This window comes from Nerophis lumbriciformis, linkage group LG17 (assembly GCF_033978685.3).
Source record: "Nerophis lumbriciformis linkage group LG17, RoL_Nlum_v2.1, whole genome shotgun sequence".
Classification (NCBI taxonomy): Eukaryota; Metazoa; Chordata; class Actinopteri; order Syngnathiformes; family Syngnathidae; genus Nerophis; species Nerophis lumbriciformis.
This window is the reverse complement of record NC_084564.2, coordinates 10,914,271-10,933,206: the sequence shown is the minus strand read 5'-3', so window position 1 is coordinate 10,933,206 and position 18,936 is coordinate 10,914,271. Positions and strand designations below refer to the sequence as shown.

At 39.3% G+C, this 18,936-nt stretch overlaps 1 protein-coding gene across 1 annotated transcript in view; it reads left to right on the top strand.

The window, feature by feature from the left end:
- Positions 1-18,936, top strand: part of ano7 (anoctamin 7) — a 61,550-nt gene that overhangs the window by 391 nt on the left and 42,223 nt on the right. Inside the window, exons 2-4 of the mRNA XM_061972443.1 lie at positions 95-188; positions 11,675-11,732; positions 13,595-13,722. Of these exons, the coding sequence (XP_061828427.1) occupies positions 99-188; positions 11,675-11,732; positions 13,595-13,722 (276 nt within the window). The 5' untranslated portion in view covers positions 95-98. The remainder of the gene's footprint in view (positions 1-94; positions 189-11,674; positions 11,733-13,594; positions 13,723-18,936) is intronic.

Below are 18,936 nucleotides of genomic sequence, written 5' to 3'. Positions count from 1 at the left end.
ATCAAGTTGATTCTTGGCTAGAGAAAAGTCAGCGTCGAGACGTCAGAAAGCGGCACGGTGACAGACAGGAAGTGGTGCTTGTTTCCCGGCCCAGGACGATGAAAATGAAGAGGGAGCGGGAGGTGAACAATTCTGCTCTGATCACCTTGGAAACCAAGCCAGACATCAGCAATGGAAGCTTCGCCATGGTAACTTTTTTCTTCTTTGAACTCAACATATACTGTATAAAACTACATAATAACAAACACGGAGGCTCCACTTTTACACCGAGGACCACTTAATTTCCTTTTTTTTTTTCAAAAACCTCCGCTCCACCAACACGTGTCACCACTTCCGCTCTTCGGCGCCTTCAAAATAAGAGCTCAAGGCATATACTGTATAACAGGAACTTAATCAACATCACAAAGAGGCAAGCCCATAAAAATAGGTTACACTTTCACTATTTGCACCAAGTTAGACGCGACGTCTTTGTTGAGTTGGTACGACTAACCCAGGGGTCGGCAACCCGCGGCTCTAGAGCAGCATGCGGCTCTTTAGCGCCGCCCTAGTGGCTCTCTGGAGCTTTTTCAAAAATGTATGAAAAATGGAAAAAGATAAGAGGAAAAAAAATCTATTTTTTGTTTTAATATGGTTTCTATAGGAGGACAAACATGACACAAACCTCCCTAATTGTTACAAAGCACACTGTTTGTATTAAACATGCTTCACTGGTTCGAGTATTTGGCGAGCGCCGTTTTGTCCTACTAATTTTGGCGGTCCTTGAACTCACCTTAGTTTGTTTAGATCAGGGGTCGGCAACCCGAAATGTTGAAAGAGCCATATTGGACCAAAGATACAAAAACAAATCTGTCTGGAGCCGCAACAAACTAATAGCCATATTACATACAGATAGTGTGTCATGGAATTAAGAGGACTTAAAGGAACCTCAAATATAGCTACAAATGAAGCATAATGATGCAATATGTACATATAGCTAGCCTAAATAGCCTGTTAGCATCGATTAGCTTGCAGTGACCAAATATGTCTGATTAGCACTCCACACAAGTCAATAACATCAACAAAACTCACCTTTCATGCACAACCTTAAAAGTTTGGTGGACCAAATGAGACAAAAAAATAAGTGGCATAAAATACGTCCTAGAAAGTCGGAGAAAGTTATACATCTAAACCAGGGGTCGGCAACCCGCGGCTCTTTAGCGCCGCCCTAGTGGCTCTCTGGAGCTTTTTCAAAAAATGAATGAAAAATGGAAAAAGATGAGGGGGGAAAAAAATCTATTTTTGTTTTAATATGGTTTCTGTAGGAGGACAAACATGACACAAACCTCCCTAATTGTTACAAAGCACACTGTTTGTATTAAACGTGCTTCACTGATTCGAGTATTTGGCGAGCGCCGTTTTGTCCTACTAATTTTGGCGGTCCTTGAACTCACCTTAGTTTGTTTAGATGTATAACTTTCTCCGACTTTCTAGGACGTGTTTTATGCCACTTCTTTTTCTGTCTCATTTGGTCCACCAAACTTTTAATGTTGTGCATGAAAGGTGAGTTTTGTTGATGTTATTGACTTGTGTGGAGTGCTAATCAGACATATTTGGTCAGTGCATGACTGCAAGCTAATCGATGCTAACAGGCTATTTAGGCTAGCTATATGTACATATTGCATCATTATGCTTCATTTGTAGCTATATTTGATGTTCCTTTAAGTCCTCTTAATTCCATGACACACTATCTGTATGTAACATGGCTATTAATTTGTTGCGGCTCCAGACAGATTTGTTTTTAAATTTTTGGTCCAATATGGCTCTTTCAACATTTCGGGTTGCCGACCCCTGATCTAAACAAACTAAGGTGAGTTCAAGGACCGCCAAAATTAGTAGGACAAAACGGCGCTCGCCAAATACTCGAATTAGTGAAGCATGTTTAATACAAACAGTGTGCTTTGTAACAATTAGGGAGGTTTGTGTCATGTTTGTCCTCCTATAGAAACCATATTAAAACAAAAAATAGATTTTTTTTCCTCTTATCTTTTTCCATTTTTCATACATTTTTTGAAAAAGCTCCAGAGAGCCACTAGGGCGGCGCTAAAGAGCCGCATGCTGCTCTAGAGCCGCGGGTTGCCGACCCCTGGACTAACCCAACCCTTACCATGAATTGATTAACGTGAAACCCCGACTTAAACAAGTTGAAAAACTTATTCGGGTGTTACCATTTAGTGGTCAATTGTACGGAATATGTACTGAACTGTGCAATCTATTAATAAAAGTTTCAATCAATCAATCAAAAAAGTCTTGTTTGTCCATGCGGGAGAGGTTTTTAGAGCAGGGGTGTCCAAGGTGCGGTCCGTAGCTATTTTATTAACGACCCAATCGCTAGCATTCTAGTATTAGCATGCTAGTTTTTTTTTGTGCTAATTATACAGGTATACACCACAGCGTCAAATATTTTGTTACTTGACAAACGATGCCTGTAATATGTTATTGTACTTGACATTTATATTACAGTTAGCATAACATTAGCATGCTACATTTTTTTCATTAATTTAGTAGGTATACAACTCAGTGTCATATATTTTGGTACAAACCCTGCTTCCATATGAGTTGGGAAATTGTGTTAGCTGTAAATATAAACGGAATACAATGATTTGCAAATCCTTTGCAACCCATATTCAGTTGAATATGCTACAAAGACAACATATTTGATGTTCAAACTCATAAACATTTTTTTTTTTTTGCAAATAATCATTAACTTTAGAATTTGATGCCAGCAACACGTGACAAAGAAGTTGGGAAAGGTGGCAAAAAATACTGATAAAGTTGAGGAATGCTCATCAAACACTTATTTGGAACATCCCACAGGTGAACAGGCAAATTGGGAACAGGTGGGTGCCATGATTGGGTTTAAAAGTAGATTCCATGAAATGCTCAGTCATTCACAAACAAGGATGGGGCGAGGGTCACCACTTTGTCAACAAATGCGTGAGCAAATTGTTGAACGGTTTAAGAAAAACCTTTCTCAACCAGCTATTGCAAGGAATTTAGGGATTTCACCGTCTACGCTCCGTAATATCATCAAAGGGTTCAGAGAACCTGGAGTAATCACTGCACGTAAGCAGCTAAGCCCGTGACCTTCGATCCCTCAGGCTGTACTGCATCAACAAGTGACATCAGTGTATAAAGGATATCACCACATGGGCTCAGGAACACTTCAGAAACCCACTGTTAGTAACTACAGTTGGTCGCTACATCTGTAAGTGCAAGTTAAAACTCTCCTATGCAAGGCGACGAATACTTTGACAACACCCTAAGAACACCCTAAGAAAAGTATTCAACAAGAACAACATTAAATTGAGCTACAGCTGCATGAACAATATACGACAAATCATCTCAAACCACAACAAAACCATTGCAAATGAGCCGTCGGCCCCCGGACAGAGCGACTCCAAAGCCAACAAAGGCTGTAACTGTCGAAAGAAACCTGATTGCCCTCTCAACGGGGGGTGCTTACAAACATCAGTTGTCTACCAATCTAAGGTAATACGCAAGGACATTAACACATCCGACACATATGTAGGATTAACCGAGGGAGAATTCAAAACCAGATGGAACAATCACAAGGCTTCTTTCAGGAACCAAAACCTGCGAAATACCACAGAACTCAGCAAACACATTTGGGACCTCAAAGACAATAATGTTGAATATTCAATAACATGGCAAATTCTTGCATCCAGCACACCTTACAATAGTGGTAATAAAAGATGCAACCTATGCTTGAAAGAGAAACTGTTTATTATTTACCGTCCAGACCTGTCATCCCTCAACAAGCGCAGCGAAATTGTAACAGCATGCCGCCATAGACGGAAACACCTCCTAGGTAACACATGAGCCAATCACCACGCCCCTACGCCAGCCTGTACCCACCCACTCTGTGCCCTATATAAACCATGGTATGCGAATGCTCCCATTAAAATCTCCTGATGATTGAGGGTACCCCCCCTCATGAAACAGGCCTGTAGAGATGAAATAGTCTTGTGATTTTTTTTCCCACACATACATATATTGCGCTCTACTACGGTATCGAGCACTATTTTTTTGATAACCTTATTAAGACATATATATATATATATATATATATATATATATATATATATATATGTGTATATATATATATATATATATATATATATATATTAGGGGTGTGAGGAAAAATCGATTCAAATTCGAATCGCGAATCTCATTTTTAAAAAATCGATTTATTTATTTTTTATTTTATTCATTTTTTTCATATATATATATATATATATATATATATATATATATATTAGGGCTGCAACAACTAATCGATTAAAATCGATTATAAAAATCGTTGGCGATTAATTTAGTCATTGATTCGTTGGATCTATGCTATGCGCATGCGTAAAGGCAATTTTTTTTTATAAACCTTTATTTATAAACTGCAACATGTACAAACAGCTGAGAAACAATAATCAAAATAAGTATGGTGCCAGTATGCTGTTTTTCAATAAAATACTGGAAAGGATAGAAATGTAGTTTGTCTCTTTTATCCGATTATTAATCGATTAATTGAAGTAATAATCGACAAATGAATCGTTGGTTGCAGCCCTAATATATATATATATATATATATATATATATATATATATATATATATATACAGGTAAAAGCCAGTAAATTAGAATATTTTGAAAAACTTGATTTATTTCAGTAATTGCATTCAAAAGGTGTAACTTGTACATTATATTTATTCATTGCACACAGACTGATGCATTCAAATGTTTATTTCATTTAATTTTGATGATTTGAAGTGGCAACAAATGAAAATCCAAAATTCCGTGTGTCACAAAATTAGAATATTACTTAAGGCTAATACAAAAAAGGGATTTTTAGAAATGTTGGCCAACTGAAAAGTATGAAAATGAAAAATATGAGCATGTACAATACTCAATACTTGGTTGGAGCTCCTTTTGCCTCAATTACTGCGTTAATGCGGCGTGGCATGGAGTCGATGAGTTTCTGGCACTGCTCAGGTGTTATGAGAGCCCAGGTTGCTCTGATAGTGGCCTTCAACTCTTCTGCGTTTTTGGGTCTGGCATTCTGCATCTTCCTTTTCACAATACCCCACAGATTTTCTATGGGGCTAAGGTCAGGGGAGTTGGCGGGCCAATTTAGAACAGAAATACCATGGTCCGTAAACCAGGCACGGGTAGATTTTGCGCTGTGTGCAGGCGCCAAGTCCTGTTGGAACTTGAAATCTCCATCTCCATAGAGCAGGTCAGCAGCAGGAAGCATGAAGTGCTCTAAAACTTGCTGGTAGACGGCTGCGTTGACCCTGGATCTCAGGAAACAGAGTGGACCGACACCAGCAGATGACATGGCACCCCCAAACCATCACCCAACCATGCAAATTTTGCATTTCCTTTGGAAATCGAGGTCCCAGAGTCTGGAGGAAGACAGGAGAGGCACAGGATCCACGTTGCCTGAAGTCTAGTGTAAAGTTTCCACCATCAGTGATGGTTTGGGGTGCCATGTCATCTGCTGGTGTCGGTCCACTCTGTTTCCTGAGATCCAGGGTCAACGCAGCCGTCTACCAGCAAGTTTTAGAGCACTTCATGCTTCCTGCTGCTGACCTGCTCTATGGAGATGGAGATTTCAAGTTCCAACAGGACTTGGCGCCTGCACACAGCGCAAAATCTACCCGTGCCTGGTTTACGGACCATGGTATTTCTGTTCTAAATTGGCCCGCCAACTCCCCTGACCTTAGCCCCATAGAAAATCTGTGGGGTATTGTGAAAAGGAAGATGCAGAATGCCAGACCCAAAAACGCAGAAGAGTTGAAGGCCACTATCAGAGCAACCTGGGCTCTCATAACACCTGAGCAGTGCCAGAAACTCATCGACTCCATGCCACGCCGCATTAACGCAGTAATTGAGGCAAAAGGAGCTCCAACCAAGTATTGAGTATTGTACATGCTCATATTTTTCATTTTCATACTTTTCAGTTGGCCAACATTTCTAAAAATCCCTTTTTTGTATTAGCCTTACACAATATTCTAATTTTGTGACACACGGAATTTTGGATTTTCATTTGTTGCCACTTCAAATCATCAAAATTAAATGAAATAAACATTTGAATGCATCAGTCTGTGTGCAATGAATAAATATAATGTACAAGTTACACCTTTTGAATGCAATTACTGAAATAAATCAAGTTTTTCAAAATATTCTAATATACTGGCTTTTACCTGTGTGTGTGTGTGTGTGTGTGTGTGTGTGTGTGTGTGTGTGTGTGTGTGTGTGTGTGTGTGTGTGTGTGTGTGTGTGTGTGTGTGTGTGTGTGTGTGTGTGTGTGTGTGTGTGTGTATATATATATATACATACAAACCCTGTTTCCATATGAGTTGGGAAATTGTGTTGATGTTATTGACTTGTGTGGAGTGCCAATATATATATATATATATATATATATATATATATATATATATATATATATATATATATATATATATATATATATATATATTAGGGGTGTGAGGAAAAATCGATTCAAATTCGAATCGCGAATCTCATTTTTAAAAAATCGATTTATTTATTTTTTATTTTTCTTTTTTTTTTTTTTTTTTTTTTTATTAATCCATCCAACAAAACAATACACAGCAATACCATAAGAATGCAATCCAATTCCAAAAGCAAACCCGACCCAGCAACACTCAGAACTGCAATAAACAGAGCAATTGAGAGACACAAACACGACACAGAACAAACCAAAAGTAGTGAAACAAAAATGAATATTATCAACAACAGTATCAATATTAGTTACAATTTCAACATAGCAGTGATTAAAAATCCCTTATTGACATTATCATTAGACATTTATTTTAAAAAAAAGAAAAATTAACAATAGTGTCACAGTGGCTTACACTTGCATCGCATCTCATAAGCTTGACAACACACTGTGTCCAATATTTTATAGATAAAATAAGTCATATTTTTGGTTCATTTAATAGTTAAAACAAATGTACATTATTGCAATCAGTTGATAAAATATTGTCCTTTATAATTATAAAAGCTTTTTACAAAAATCTACTACTCTGCTTGCATGTCAGCAGACTGGGGTAGATCCTGCTGAAATCCTATGTATTGAATGAATAGAGAATCCTTTTGAATCGGGAAAATGTCGTTTTTGAATCATTGTCGTTACTGCCACTGTCAGGTTCGAACACTGATGACATCTATTAAACAAGACAAGAGGCAAATAATTAAACAGAGACAGAATTCAATTTGGACTCAATATTGAGGAGAGTCGTCTGTACACTGTACCCTTGTACAGTATCTCAGCACGCTCTGCCAAAAGATTGCACGCCTCCTTCTTTTATTTTGGAACCTCCCCGACCACTTGACCACCGCTCTTTCCAAAGGACAAAGGTCGCAAAAAGTTCACAGAAAAGGTCGTAAATAATTCACAGAAAAGGTCAGTTCAAAAAGAGTTCGTAAAATAGTTCCAAAAGAGGTCCATAAAAATAGTTCAAAAAGAGGTTTGTAAAATACTTCAAAAAGAGGTCGTCTGGAAATTGGGCAGATCCTGTCATCTCTCCGCTTTGAAGTCCTTGGGTTAGAACAATATCTTCCTGTTGATTACCATACATGAAAGAACACAGGAACACCTTCATCTTGCTTTCCCCCCCTACACAGTGGAGTTTTACAAGCCTTACTCTTGGTAGGTTTCAAAGACAGCTTTTGTCTTCTTGCCTGGAACTCATTTCAACACAAAGTTTTTTGTGATAACTTACAAACAATTATTCTAACAGCCACAAGTGGTGGAAAAGTGTATTACAACTGAGAAACAGCGGTCCAACAATGGTTAAGAAACACTGCTTTAACCTACAAAACAAAGATGAACGCTGATTTTTTTCAATAATATTATTATTATTGTTATTATACTAACACTATTTGATAAAGACAGCCCTAATCTCTGTAACCTTTTGCCACAAACACCTACAAAGACTCTTCAATGTATCAACAAATCAACTCTTGTTTTTTTTCTGACAACACTAACAACCTGTACACTTTCTAATGATGTGTTAATTAATTGTATACATGGCTGAATAAGCTGCAATGTCATGTTTTATATGATAACTAGTTATTAGGGTGAATAGGTTAAATCATCCAACAACTAGCTATCTTAGCACAAACTTGAGTAAGTGTATGTTAATTAACTGTATACATGGCTGAATAAGCTGCAATGTAATGTTTTATATGATAACTTGTTATTAGGTGAATAGGTTAAATCATCCAACAATTAGCTATCTTAGCACAAACTTGAGTAAGTGTATGTTAATTAACTGTATACATCAGTGACGTGCAGTCACTGGAGGCAGGTGAGGCGGGGCCTCACCTGCCATCATGGAAAGAAAAAAAATGTAGAAAGAAGAAAATATATATTAAATTGTTATATGTATCCAGTGATTATACTATAAAGTTATTTTCCATTTAACTTTACCAGTTTTAGATTATTTTTATTCAAAATCGCTGAATTTTCACATTTGCCGTTCAAATACTGAGAAGAGACGGTGCGGTGAACAGCAGCCAGTTGAGGCACGTCACTCAGTGCCTCAACATGGATTGCGCAATGACTCGGCTAGCTGCTGGCCTGCTGTGCAGTGAGACCGTATTGCTATATGAATTATATTATACATTTCCATAGTTTAGTTAGCTGAGGTATATAATGTACAGTGTATTTTGTCAACAACTGTATATGTGTAACGTATTTCTTGTGCTGAGCGATCATAAAACGGCTGCAAAAGACGCACTGGCTGAGGCTCGCCTCCTGCACCCCCGCCGTAGAATTTGCACCCCCTGACGGGAGTGTTATATCAACTAAAGCCCACACTTAAACTTTCCACGTGCAAGATTGAATCTATTTAAAAAAGTTATTTCATAAGAAGCCAAAAAGTGCAAAAACAATAATGTTCGTGTTGGAGGAGTTGTGAATAACTGCAGGGCCACAACATTAGGTACACCTGCAAACTGCAGGTGTACCTAATTCACAACTCCTCCAACACGAACATTATTGTTTTTGCACTTTTTGGCTTCTTATTAAATAACTTTTGTAACCTATTTTTATGGGCTTTCCTCTTTGTGATGTTAAGTTCCTGTTATGCGCTGTTATACAGTATATGCCTTGAGCTCTTATTTTGAAGGCGCTAAGAGCGGAATTTTGACACGTTGGAGTGGAGCGGAAGTTTTTGAAAGAAGGTAAATAAAGTGGTCCTCGTGTAAACTGGAGCCTCAGTGTTTGTTATTTTGTAGTTTCATACAGTATAGGCGACATTTATAAACCCTCGGTTACACTTTTTTAAATAGATTCAATCTTGCACGTGGAAAGTTGAAGTGAGGGCTTTAGTTGATATAACACTCCCGTCAGGGGGTGCATTAATCCAGCACAACAGCGGCGCATTTATAAGTAAAGGTAAGACCATAATAACGTTTTTTTATTAAATGTGCTTTTTTGTGTGCTACAGTTTGTATGTGTAAAGTTAAAGTTAAGTTAAAGTACCAATGATTGTCACACACACACTAGGTGTGGTGAAATTTGTCCTCTGCATTTGACCCATCCCTTGATCACCCCCTGGGATGTGAGGGGAGCAGTGGGCAGCAGCGGCGCCGCGCCCGGGAATAATTTTTGGTGATTTAACCCCCAATTCCAACCCTTGATGCTGAGTGCCAAGCAGGGAAGAATGCTGGTATGAGCTTTTAAACATAACCCGTAAACTGCTGCCAATCAAATGGTGAATAAGATACTCTTTAGGGTTCATATGTTTGTAAATCTGACTGTGATGAAGTCAGTGCCTCACCAGCCATCAACCTCACCGCACGTCACTGATATACATGGCTGAATAAGCTGCAATGTCATGTTTTATATGATAACTAGTTATTAGTTGAATAGGTTAAATCATCCAACACTAGCTAGCTTAGCACAAACTTGAGTAAGTCTATGTTAATTAACTGTATACATGGCTGAATAAGCTGCAATGTCATGTTTTATATGATAACTAGTTATTAGGTGAATAGGTTAAATCATCCAACACTAGCTATCTTAGCACAAACTTGAGTAAGTCTATGTTAATTAACTGTATACATGGCTGAATAAGCTGCAATGTAATGTTTTATATGATAACTAGTTATTAGGGTGAATAGGTTAAATCATCCAATAACTAGCTATCTTAGCACAAACTTGAGTAAGTGTATGTTAATTAACTGTATACATGGCTGAATAAGCTGCAATGTCATGTTTTATATGATAACTAGTTATTAAGTCCATCCATCCATCCATCTTCTTCCGCTTATCCGAGGTCGGGTCGCGGGGGCAGCAGCTTAAGCAGGGAAGCCCAGACTTCCCTCTCCCCAGCCACTTCGTCCAGTTCCTCCCGGGGGATCCCGAGGCGTTCCCAGGCCAGCCGGGAGACATAGTCTTCCCAACGTGTCCTGGGTCTTCCCCGTGGCCTCCTACCGGTCGGACGTGCCCGAAACACCTCCCGAGGGAGGCGTTCGGGTGGCATCCTGACCAGATGCCCGAACCACCTCATCTGGCTCCTCTCGATGTGGAGGAGCAGCGGCTTTACTTTGAGCTCCCCCCGGATGACAGAGCTTCTCACCCTATCTCTAAGGGAGAGGCCCGCCACCCGGCGGAGGAAACTCATTTCGGCCGCTTGTACCCGTGATCTTGTCCTTTCGGTCATGACCCAAAGCTCATGACCATAGGTGAGGATGGGAACGTAGATCGACCGGTAAATCGAGAGCTTTGCCTTCCGGCTCAGCTCCTTCTTCACCACAACGGATCGATACAGTGTCCGCATTACTGAAGACGCCGCACCGATCCGCCTGTCGATCTCACGATCCACTCTTCCCTCACTCGTGAACAAGACTCCGAGGTACTTGAACTCCTCCACTTGGGGCAAGATCTCCTCCCCAACCCGGAGATGGCACTCCACCCTTTTCCGGGCGAGAACCATGGACTCAGATTTGGAGGTGCTGATTCCCATCCCAGTCGCTTCACACTCGGCTGCGAACCGATCCAGTGAGAGCTGAAGATCTTGGCCAGATGAAGCCATCAGGACCACATCATCTGCAAAAAGCAGAGACCTAATCCTGCAGCCACCAAACCAGATACCCTCAACGCCTTGACTGCGCCTAGAAATTCTGTCCATAAAGGTTATGAACAGAAGGTTAAATCATCCAACACTGGCTAGCTTAGCACAAACTTGAGTAAGTCTATGTTAATTAACTGTATACATGGCTGAATAAGCTGCAATGTAATGTTTTATATGATAACTAGTTATTAGGTGAATAGGTTAAATCATCCAACATCAGCTAGCTTAGCACAAACTTGAGTAAGTCAAGCTGTTATTTGGGTTAGCATAGCGCAAACAGCTAGCAGTTGCCTACAAAATAAAACTGGGTGTGGTTTTTTCCGCCTTCATTTAGAAAAGGAAGTGTGCGACGAGGCTCTAGATTGTGTTGTGTTTTGAAGAACAATTGCACCATTAAGTGCAGGAAGTCACGAGGTCGTGGGAGAACAAACGTCAACGTTGACGAAACCCAGACAAACCAAATAATTAATCATGAAATTTGCCCTCCTGACTGAGCTTTGCATGTTTCCCCAGAATGCTCCTGTGGCGCTGCGGGACAGAAACGTGTTCAGCGATGGCGCGACACGGGTCGGTGAGTCAAACAAACGCAGCGCTCAGTCAATATTAGCTGTCGTGTCCTGACCAAACAGGTGTGGCAAGGATGATGTTTGAGAAAAGAAAGTGAAAGAGTTTCAGCGAGACTCCTTTGTTGTGTGTTCCCAGGAACCAATCACAATTTGCAAACCCCGTTTCCATATGAGTTGGGAAATTGTGTTAGATGTAAATATGAACGGAATACAATGATTTGCAAATCATTTTCAACCCATATTCAGTTGAATATGCTACAAAGACAACATATTTGATGTTCAAACTGATAAAAAAAAATTTTTTGTGCAAATAATCATTAACTTTAGAATTTGATGCCAGCAACACGTGACAAAGAAGTTGGGAAAGGTGGCAATAAATACTGATAAAGTTGAGGAATGCTCATCAAACACTTATTTGGAACTGGAACAGGTGGGTGCCATGATTGGGTATAAAAGTAGATTCCATGAAATGCTCAGTCATTCACAAGCAAGGATGGGGCGAGGGTCACCACTTTGTCAACAAATGCCTGAGCAAACTGTTGAACAGTTTAAGAAAAACCTTTCTCAACCAGCTATCGCAAGGAATTTAGGGATTTCACCATCTACGGTCCCTAATATCATCAAAGGGTTCAGAGAATCTGGAGAAATCACTGCACGTAAGCAGCAAAGCCCGTGACCTTCCACCCCTCAGGCTGTACTGCATCAACAAGCGACATCAGTGTGTAAAGGATATCACCACATGGGCTCAGGAACACTTCAGAAACCCACTGTCAGTAACTACAGTTGGTCGCTACATCTGTAAGTGCAAGTTAAAACTCTCCTATGCGAGGCGAAAACCGTTTATCAACAACACCCAGAAACGCCGTCGGCTTTGCTGGGCCTGAGCTCATCTAAGATGGACTGATACAAAGTGGAAAAGTGTTCTGTGGTCTGACGAGTCCACATTTCAAATTGTTTTTGGAAACTGTGGACGTCGTGTCCTCCGGGCCAAATAGAAAAGAACCATCCGGATTGTTATAGGCGCAAAGTTGAAAAGCCAGCATCTGTGATGGTATGGGGGTGTATTAGCGCCCAAGACATGGGTAACTTACACATCTGTGAAGGCGCCATTAAAGCTGAAAGGTACATACAGGTTTTGGAGCAACATATGTTGCCATCCAAGCAACGTTACCATGGACGCCCCTGCTTATTTCAGCAAGACAATGCCAAGCCACGTGTTACATCAACGTGGCTTCATAGTAAAAGAGTGCGGGTACTAGACTGGCCTGCCTGTAGTCCTGTAGTGCATTCAATTGAATATGGGTTGAAAAGGATTTGCAAATCATTGTATTCCGTTTATATTTACATCCAACACAATTTCCCAACTCATATGGAAACGGGGTTTATAGATCCAAATGGCCATTGTTAAGTTAAAGTTAAAAAGTTAAAGTACCAGTGATTGTCACACACACAATAGGTGTGGCGAAATTTGTCCTCTGCATTTGACCCATCCCCTTGTTCACCCCCTGGGAGGTGAGGGGAGCAGTGAGCAGCAGCAGTGGTTGTGCCCGGGAATCATATTTGGTGATTTCACCCCCAATTCCAACCCTTGATGTTGAGTGCCAAGCAGGGAGGTAATGCCTCCCATTTTTATAGTCTTTGGTATGACTCGGCCGGGGTTTGAACTCACAACCTACCGATCTCAGGGCGGACACTCTAACCACTAGGCCACTGAGTAGGTCTGGTTAGGATGTTACGCTGACTTTAGCACGAATGCTAATGTTTACGGTCACGTTGACGTCCAAACGTGCAAACGCTACAGTAGTGTTGGAATAAACAGAGGTCAGTGTTGTTGTTAGTAACCAGACGCTGTGTGCACCTTGGACAGATTTCGTCCTGGCGTGGGAGGAGCCTAATGACCCAGACAAGGAGACGACAGCCATTAACCCCGCCCACAGCAAGTGGAGGGAAACCTTCCTGAACAAACTGAGATACTCGGGACTCCTGCTGGAGAAGGTGAGGGAAACAAACTGTTCAAAAGTGATGTAAGGTGCTCACCAGTCTATGCGAACCAGAGGTGGGTGGAGTCCGACCGGTCTTCCTCTCAGGGAATAAAACACACTGGTCAATCCCAAGTTCTTTCCGATGACATACAGTCGCGATCAAAAGTTTACATACACTTGTAAAGAACATAATGTCATGGCTGTCTTGAAGTTCCAATATTTTGTTGTGATAGAGTGATTGGAGCACACACTTGTTGGTCACAAAAAACATTCATGAAGTTTGGTTCTTTTATGAATTTATTATGGGTCGACTGAAAATGTGAGCAAATGTGCTGGATCAAAAGTATACATACAGCAATGTTAATATTTGCTTACATATCCTTTGGCAAGTTTCACTGCAATAAGGCGCTTTTGGTAGCCATCCACAAGCTTCTGCTTGAGTTTTTGACCACTCTTCTTGACAAAATTGGTGCAGTTCAGCTAAATGTGTTGGTTTTCTGACATGGACTTGTTTCTTCAGCATTGTCCACACGTTTAAGTCAGGACTTTGGGAAGGCCATTCTAAAACCTTCATTCTAGCCTGATTTAGCCATTCCTTTACCACTTTTGACGTGTGTTTGGGGTCATTGTCCTGTTTTAACATCCAACTGCGCCCAAGACCCAACCTCCGGGCTGATGATTTTAGCTTGTCCTGAAGAATCCTTTTTCATTGTCCCATTTACTCTCTCTAAAGAACCAGTTCCATTGGCGGCAAAACAGGCCCAGAGCATAATACTACCACCACCATGATTGACGGTAGGAATGGTGTTCCTGGGATTAAAGGCCTCACCTTTTTTCCTCCAAACATATTGCTGGGTATTGTGGCCAAACAGCTCAAATTTTGTTTCATCTGACCACACATTTGTCCATGTGATTTCCAGACTTTAGTAAATTATTTTAATATTGCTATTCTGTCTTGGTGGTCCTTCTTACCCAACATATATGTCATCCGAAAGAATTTGGGATTGACCAGTGTAGCCAAAATGAGTTTTTTTTGTGTAGAATACCGAAGGGGTGTCCACACTCTTTCTACTGAGGGCCGCACAATAAAAAATGAAAGCATGCGGGGGCCATTTTGATATTTTTCATTTCCAAAACCAATACAAGATTTATTGTAACCATTAGGGTTTCCCTCATTTTTGGTCAATGTTAGGACTAAAAGGTTTAGCCATTAAAGTGTTAAAAACAAGTCAGATATCTTTTTTTTTTTTTACTTTCAATGCTAAAATATCCATGGATCAACTTTAGATCTATCCGTTGACATAAAGTTGTAAAAATAATATTATGTGCTATGCCCTTTTTTGTCAAGGAAAACCCTGTTTTTTTTATGGCAAAAATATAAAATATTCAATATTTTCCCCCAAAAAACATTCAAAGTGGAATTATTGATGTGAAGTAATCAGACCCTTAAATTGGTAAATAATTCATAACATAGTCATTATTTTTTTAAATATTGACAGTTTAAAACAAAATCAAACTAAAGGTCTCATGGATCCAAAAGGCCCCACTCATTAAAAGTGTTAAAAATAAGTCATATAAACACAGATGTGTCATTTGTGCATAAAACGTTAGCATATCAGCATGCCAATTTTAGCATGTTATATTGGGAACATTTGCAAGATGGCGAAAAGTATCAAAATCCAAACATTTTAGGTTTAAGTAAGTCAAATTGGCTAAAATGTTAGCATGCTAATGTTAGCAAGATAACACAGGAAACGTTAGCATACTTTTAAGATGGCTACAAGTATCAAAAGCCATGATTTTTAGGTTTAAACAAATAAAATTTGCTAAAATTCGAGCATAAAATGTTAGCATGCTAACATTAGCATGATAACTTATGGAAAAAACAAATAAGATTAGCTAAAATGCTAATATAAAATATTAGCATGCTAACATTAGAGTGATAGCATGAGAAAAGTTAGCATACTTCAAAGGTAGCGCCAAGTACAAAAGCCATGATTTTTATGTTTAAACAAATACAATTAGCTAAGATGTTAGCATGCTAACAATAGCATGCTAACATAGAAAAAAATAAGATCAGCTAAAATTCTAGTATAAACGATCATCGTGCTAACATTAGCAGTATACCAGAAAAAGTTGGCGCCAAGTATCAAAAGCCATGATTTTTGGGTTCAAACAAATCCAATTAGCAAAAATGTTAGCAAAAAATGTTAGCATGCTATCAATAACATGATAATATAGGAAAACAGCAAATAAGGTTAGCTAAAATGTTAGTGTAAAACATTAACATGCTAACATTAGCATGATAACAGGAAAAGTTAGCATACTTCTAAGATGGCGCCTAGTATCAAAAGCCATGATATTTAGGCTTAAATTAGTCAAATTAGCTAAAACACTAGCATGCTAAAATTAGCATGCTGGTATGCTAATATTAGCGTGATGACATGGGAAAGGTTTGCGTACTTTTAAGATGGCACCAAGTATCAAAAGCCACTATGTTTAGGTTTATAATATACGATTCAAACTCGCAAAAATGCTATCTATTTGACCATATAGAGCAGGCCTGGGCAATTATTTTGACTCGGGGGGCCACATTTTGAGAAAAAAATGTGTCTGGGTATATCTATTTTTAGGAACACTAATACAAAACCTCACAATAATGTCTGATTGAATGCTAAAAACGTTATGACAGACCGCCTTAAAAAAACAAAATGGAATGTAACATTTTTCTATGAATGATAAAACACTGAATATTGACAAAATATGAACATCACACCCCCTTTCGATCGACATATTTTACAATCAAGTGAAACGCAGCAAAAATGCAACAAACAGTGAAATATGAACGCGAAGGGTACAAAATAAACCCACCGACAATCTGATATATCTGATACATCACTAGCTTTAGAACTTTGTTGTGAAAATCTCCTTCCGCGTCTGTGGAAACGTTTCCCGCCCACACTGCTTGGTGCCTCGTCTGAGCTGCTGTGACGTCGATTACCATAGTAACTAATTAGATGACCATAATAACTAATTAGATTACCATAGTAACTACCCTATTTTTCGGACTATAAGTCGCAGTTTTTTTCATAGTTTGGCCGTCGGTGCGACTTATACTCAGGAGCGACTTATGTGTGAAATTATGAACACATTAGCGTAAAATATCAAATAATATTATTTATCTCATTCACGTAAGAGACTAGACGTATAAGATTTCATGGGATTTAGCGATTAGGAGTGACAGATAGTTTGGTAAACGTATAGCATGTTCTATATGTTATAGTTATTTGAATGACTCTTACCATAATATGTTACGTTAACATACCAGTTGGTTATTTATGCCTCATATAACGTACACTTATTCAGCCTGTTGTTCACTATTCTTTATTTATTTTAAATTGCCTTTCAAATGTCTATTCTTGGTGTTCCATCCATCCATCCATTTGCTACCGCTTATTCCCTTTTGGGGTCGCGGGGGGCGCTGGAGCCTATCTCAGCTACAATCGGGCGGAAGGCGGGGTACACCCTGGACAAGTCGCCACCTCATCGCAGGGCCAACACAGATAGACAGACAACATTCACACTCACATCCACACACTAGTTAACTTTTATCAAATACATTTCCCCCAAAAATGCGACTTATACTCCAGTGCGACTTATATATGTTTTTTTTTCCTTCTTTATTATGCATTTTCGGCCGGTGCGCCTTATACTCCGGAGCGACTTATACTCCGGTGCGACTTATACTCCGAAAAATGCGGTAATTAGTTTACCATAGTAACTAGTATATCATCCAAAAGTGCAGATTCCAACCATTGAACTACTTTGTATTGTTGAAGACTTACGGTCATTAGAAAACATGACTGCACATCATAATGGCAGATACACTTTCCATCTTAAAGATCTAAATAAAATATTTGGGAATGTCCGGCGGGCCAGATTGAAAAGCTTAACTCATACTTGCCAACCTTGAGACCTCCGATTTCGGGAGGTGGGGGGGCGTGGTTGGGGGCTTGGTTAAGAGGGGAGGAGTATATTTACAGCTAGAATTCACCAAGTATTTTATATATATATATATATATATATATATAAGAAATACTAAGTCAAGTATTTCATATATATATATATATATATATATATATATATATATATACATACATATATATATATAAGAAATACTTGACTTTCGGTGAATTCTAGCTATAAATATATATTTATTTTATTATTTTATATATATATATATATATATATATATATATATATATAAAATAAATACTTGAATTTCAGTGTTCATTTATTTACACATATACACACACATAACACTCATCTACTCATTGTTGAGTTAAGAGTTGAATTGTCCATCCTTGTTCTATTCTCTGTTACTATTTTTCTAACCATGCTGAACACCCTCTCTGATGATGCATTGCTGTGTGGCACGCACAAAAGTGCCTTCATCAAATTCACTAGATGGCAGTATTGTCCTGTTTTAGAGTGTCACAAACATTGCTGTTTACGGCAGACGAACTGCTTTACGGTAGACGAAAACGTGACTGATGTTGTTGTGTGTTGTTACCGCGCTGGGAGGACTTTAATGAAACTGCCTAACAATAAACCCACATAAGAAACCAAGAACTCGCCCTTGATCATTCTACAGTTATAACGTGATTGGGCAGGCACGCTGTTTATATTGTGGGAAAGCGGACTCAGGTCCGCATGGACCTGAGTCCGCCTGAATTTCGGGAGAAAATTTGTCCCGGGAGGTTTTCGGGAGAGGCGCTGAATTTCGGGAGTCTCCCGGAAAATCCGGGAGGGTTGGCAAGTATGGCTTAACTGGCCACATGTGGCCCCCGGGCCTTAATTTGCCCAGGTCTGCTATAGAAGGAAAAAAATCAAAATAGAAAGAAATACCAAAAGTGGCGAGGCAGTTCGAGAATGTTCCTAGATCATGTCTGGTATATACAGTATATTTGTGTTTTTATGGTTACAATAACTAAAATGTTAATTGTTAGCATGCTAGCAGCTAGCTAGAATGTCCTGAGTGTACTGAACATCCGTTGAGAAATGAGGAAACAAAGAAGTGGTAAATGATGATAGAAACACATGCAGAGATTGTAAAGAAACAAATCAATGGAACAAAGTTAAATACCGTATTTTTCGGAGTATAAGTCGCTCCGGAGTATAAGTCGCACCGGCCGAAAATGCATAATAAGGAAGGAAAAAAACATAT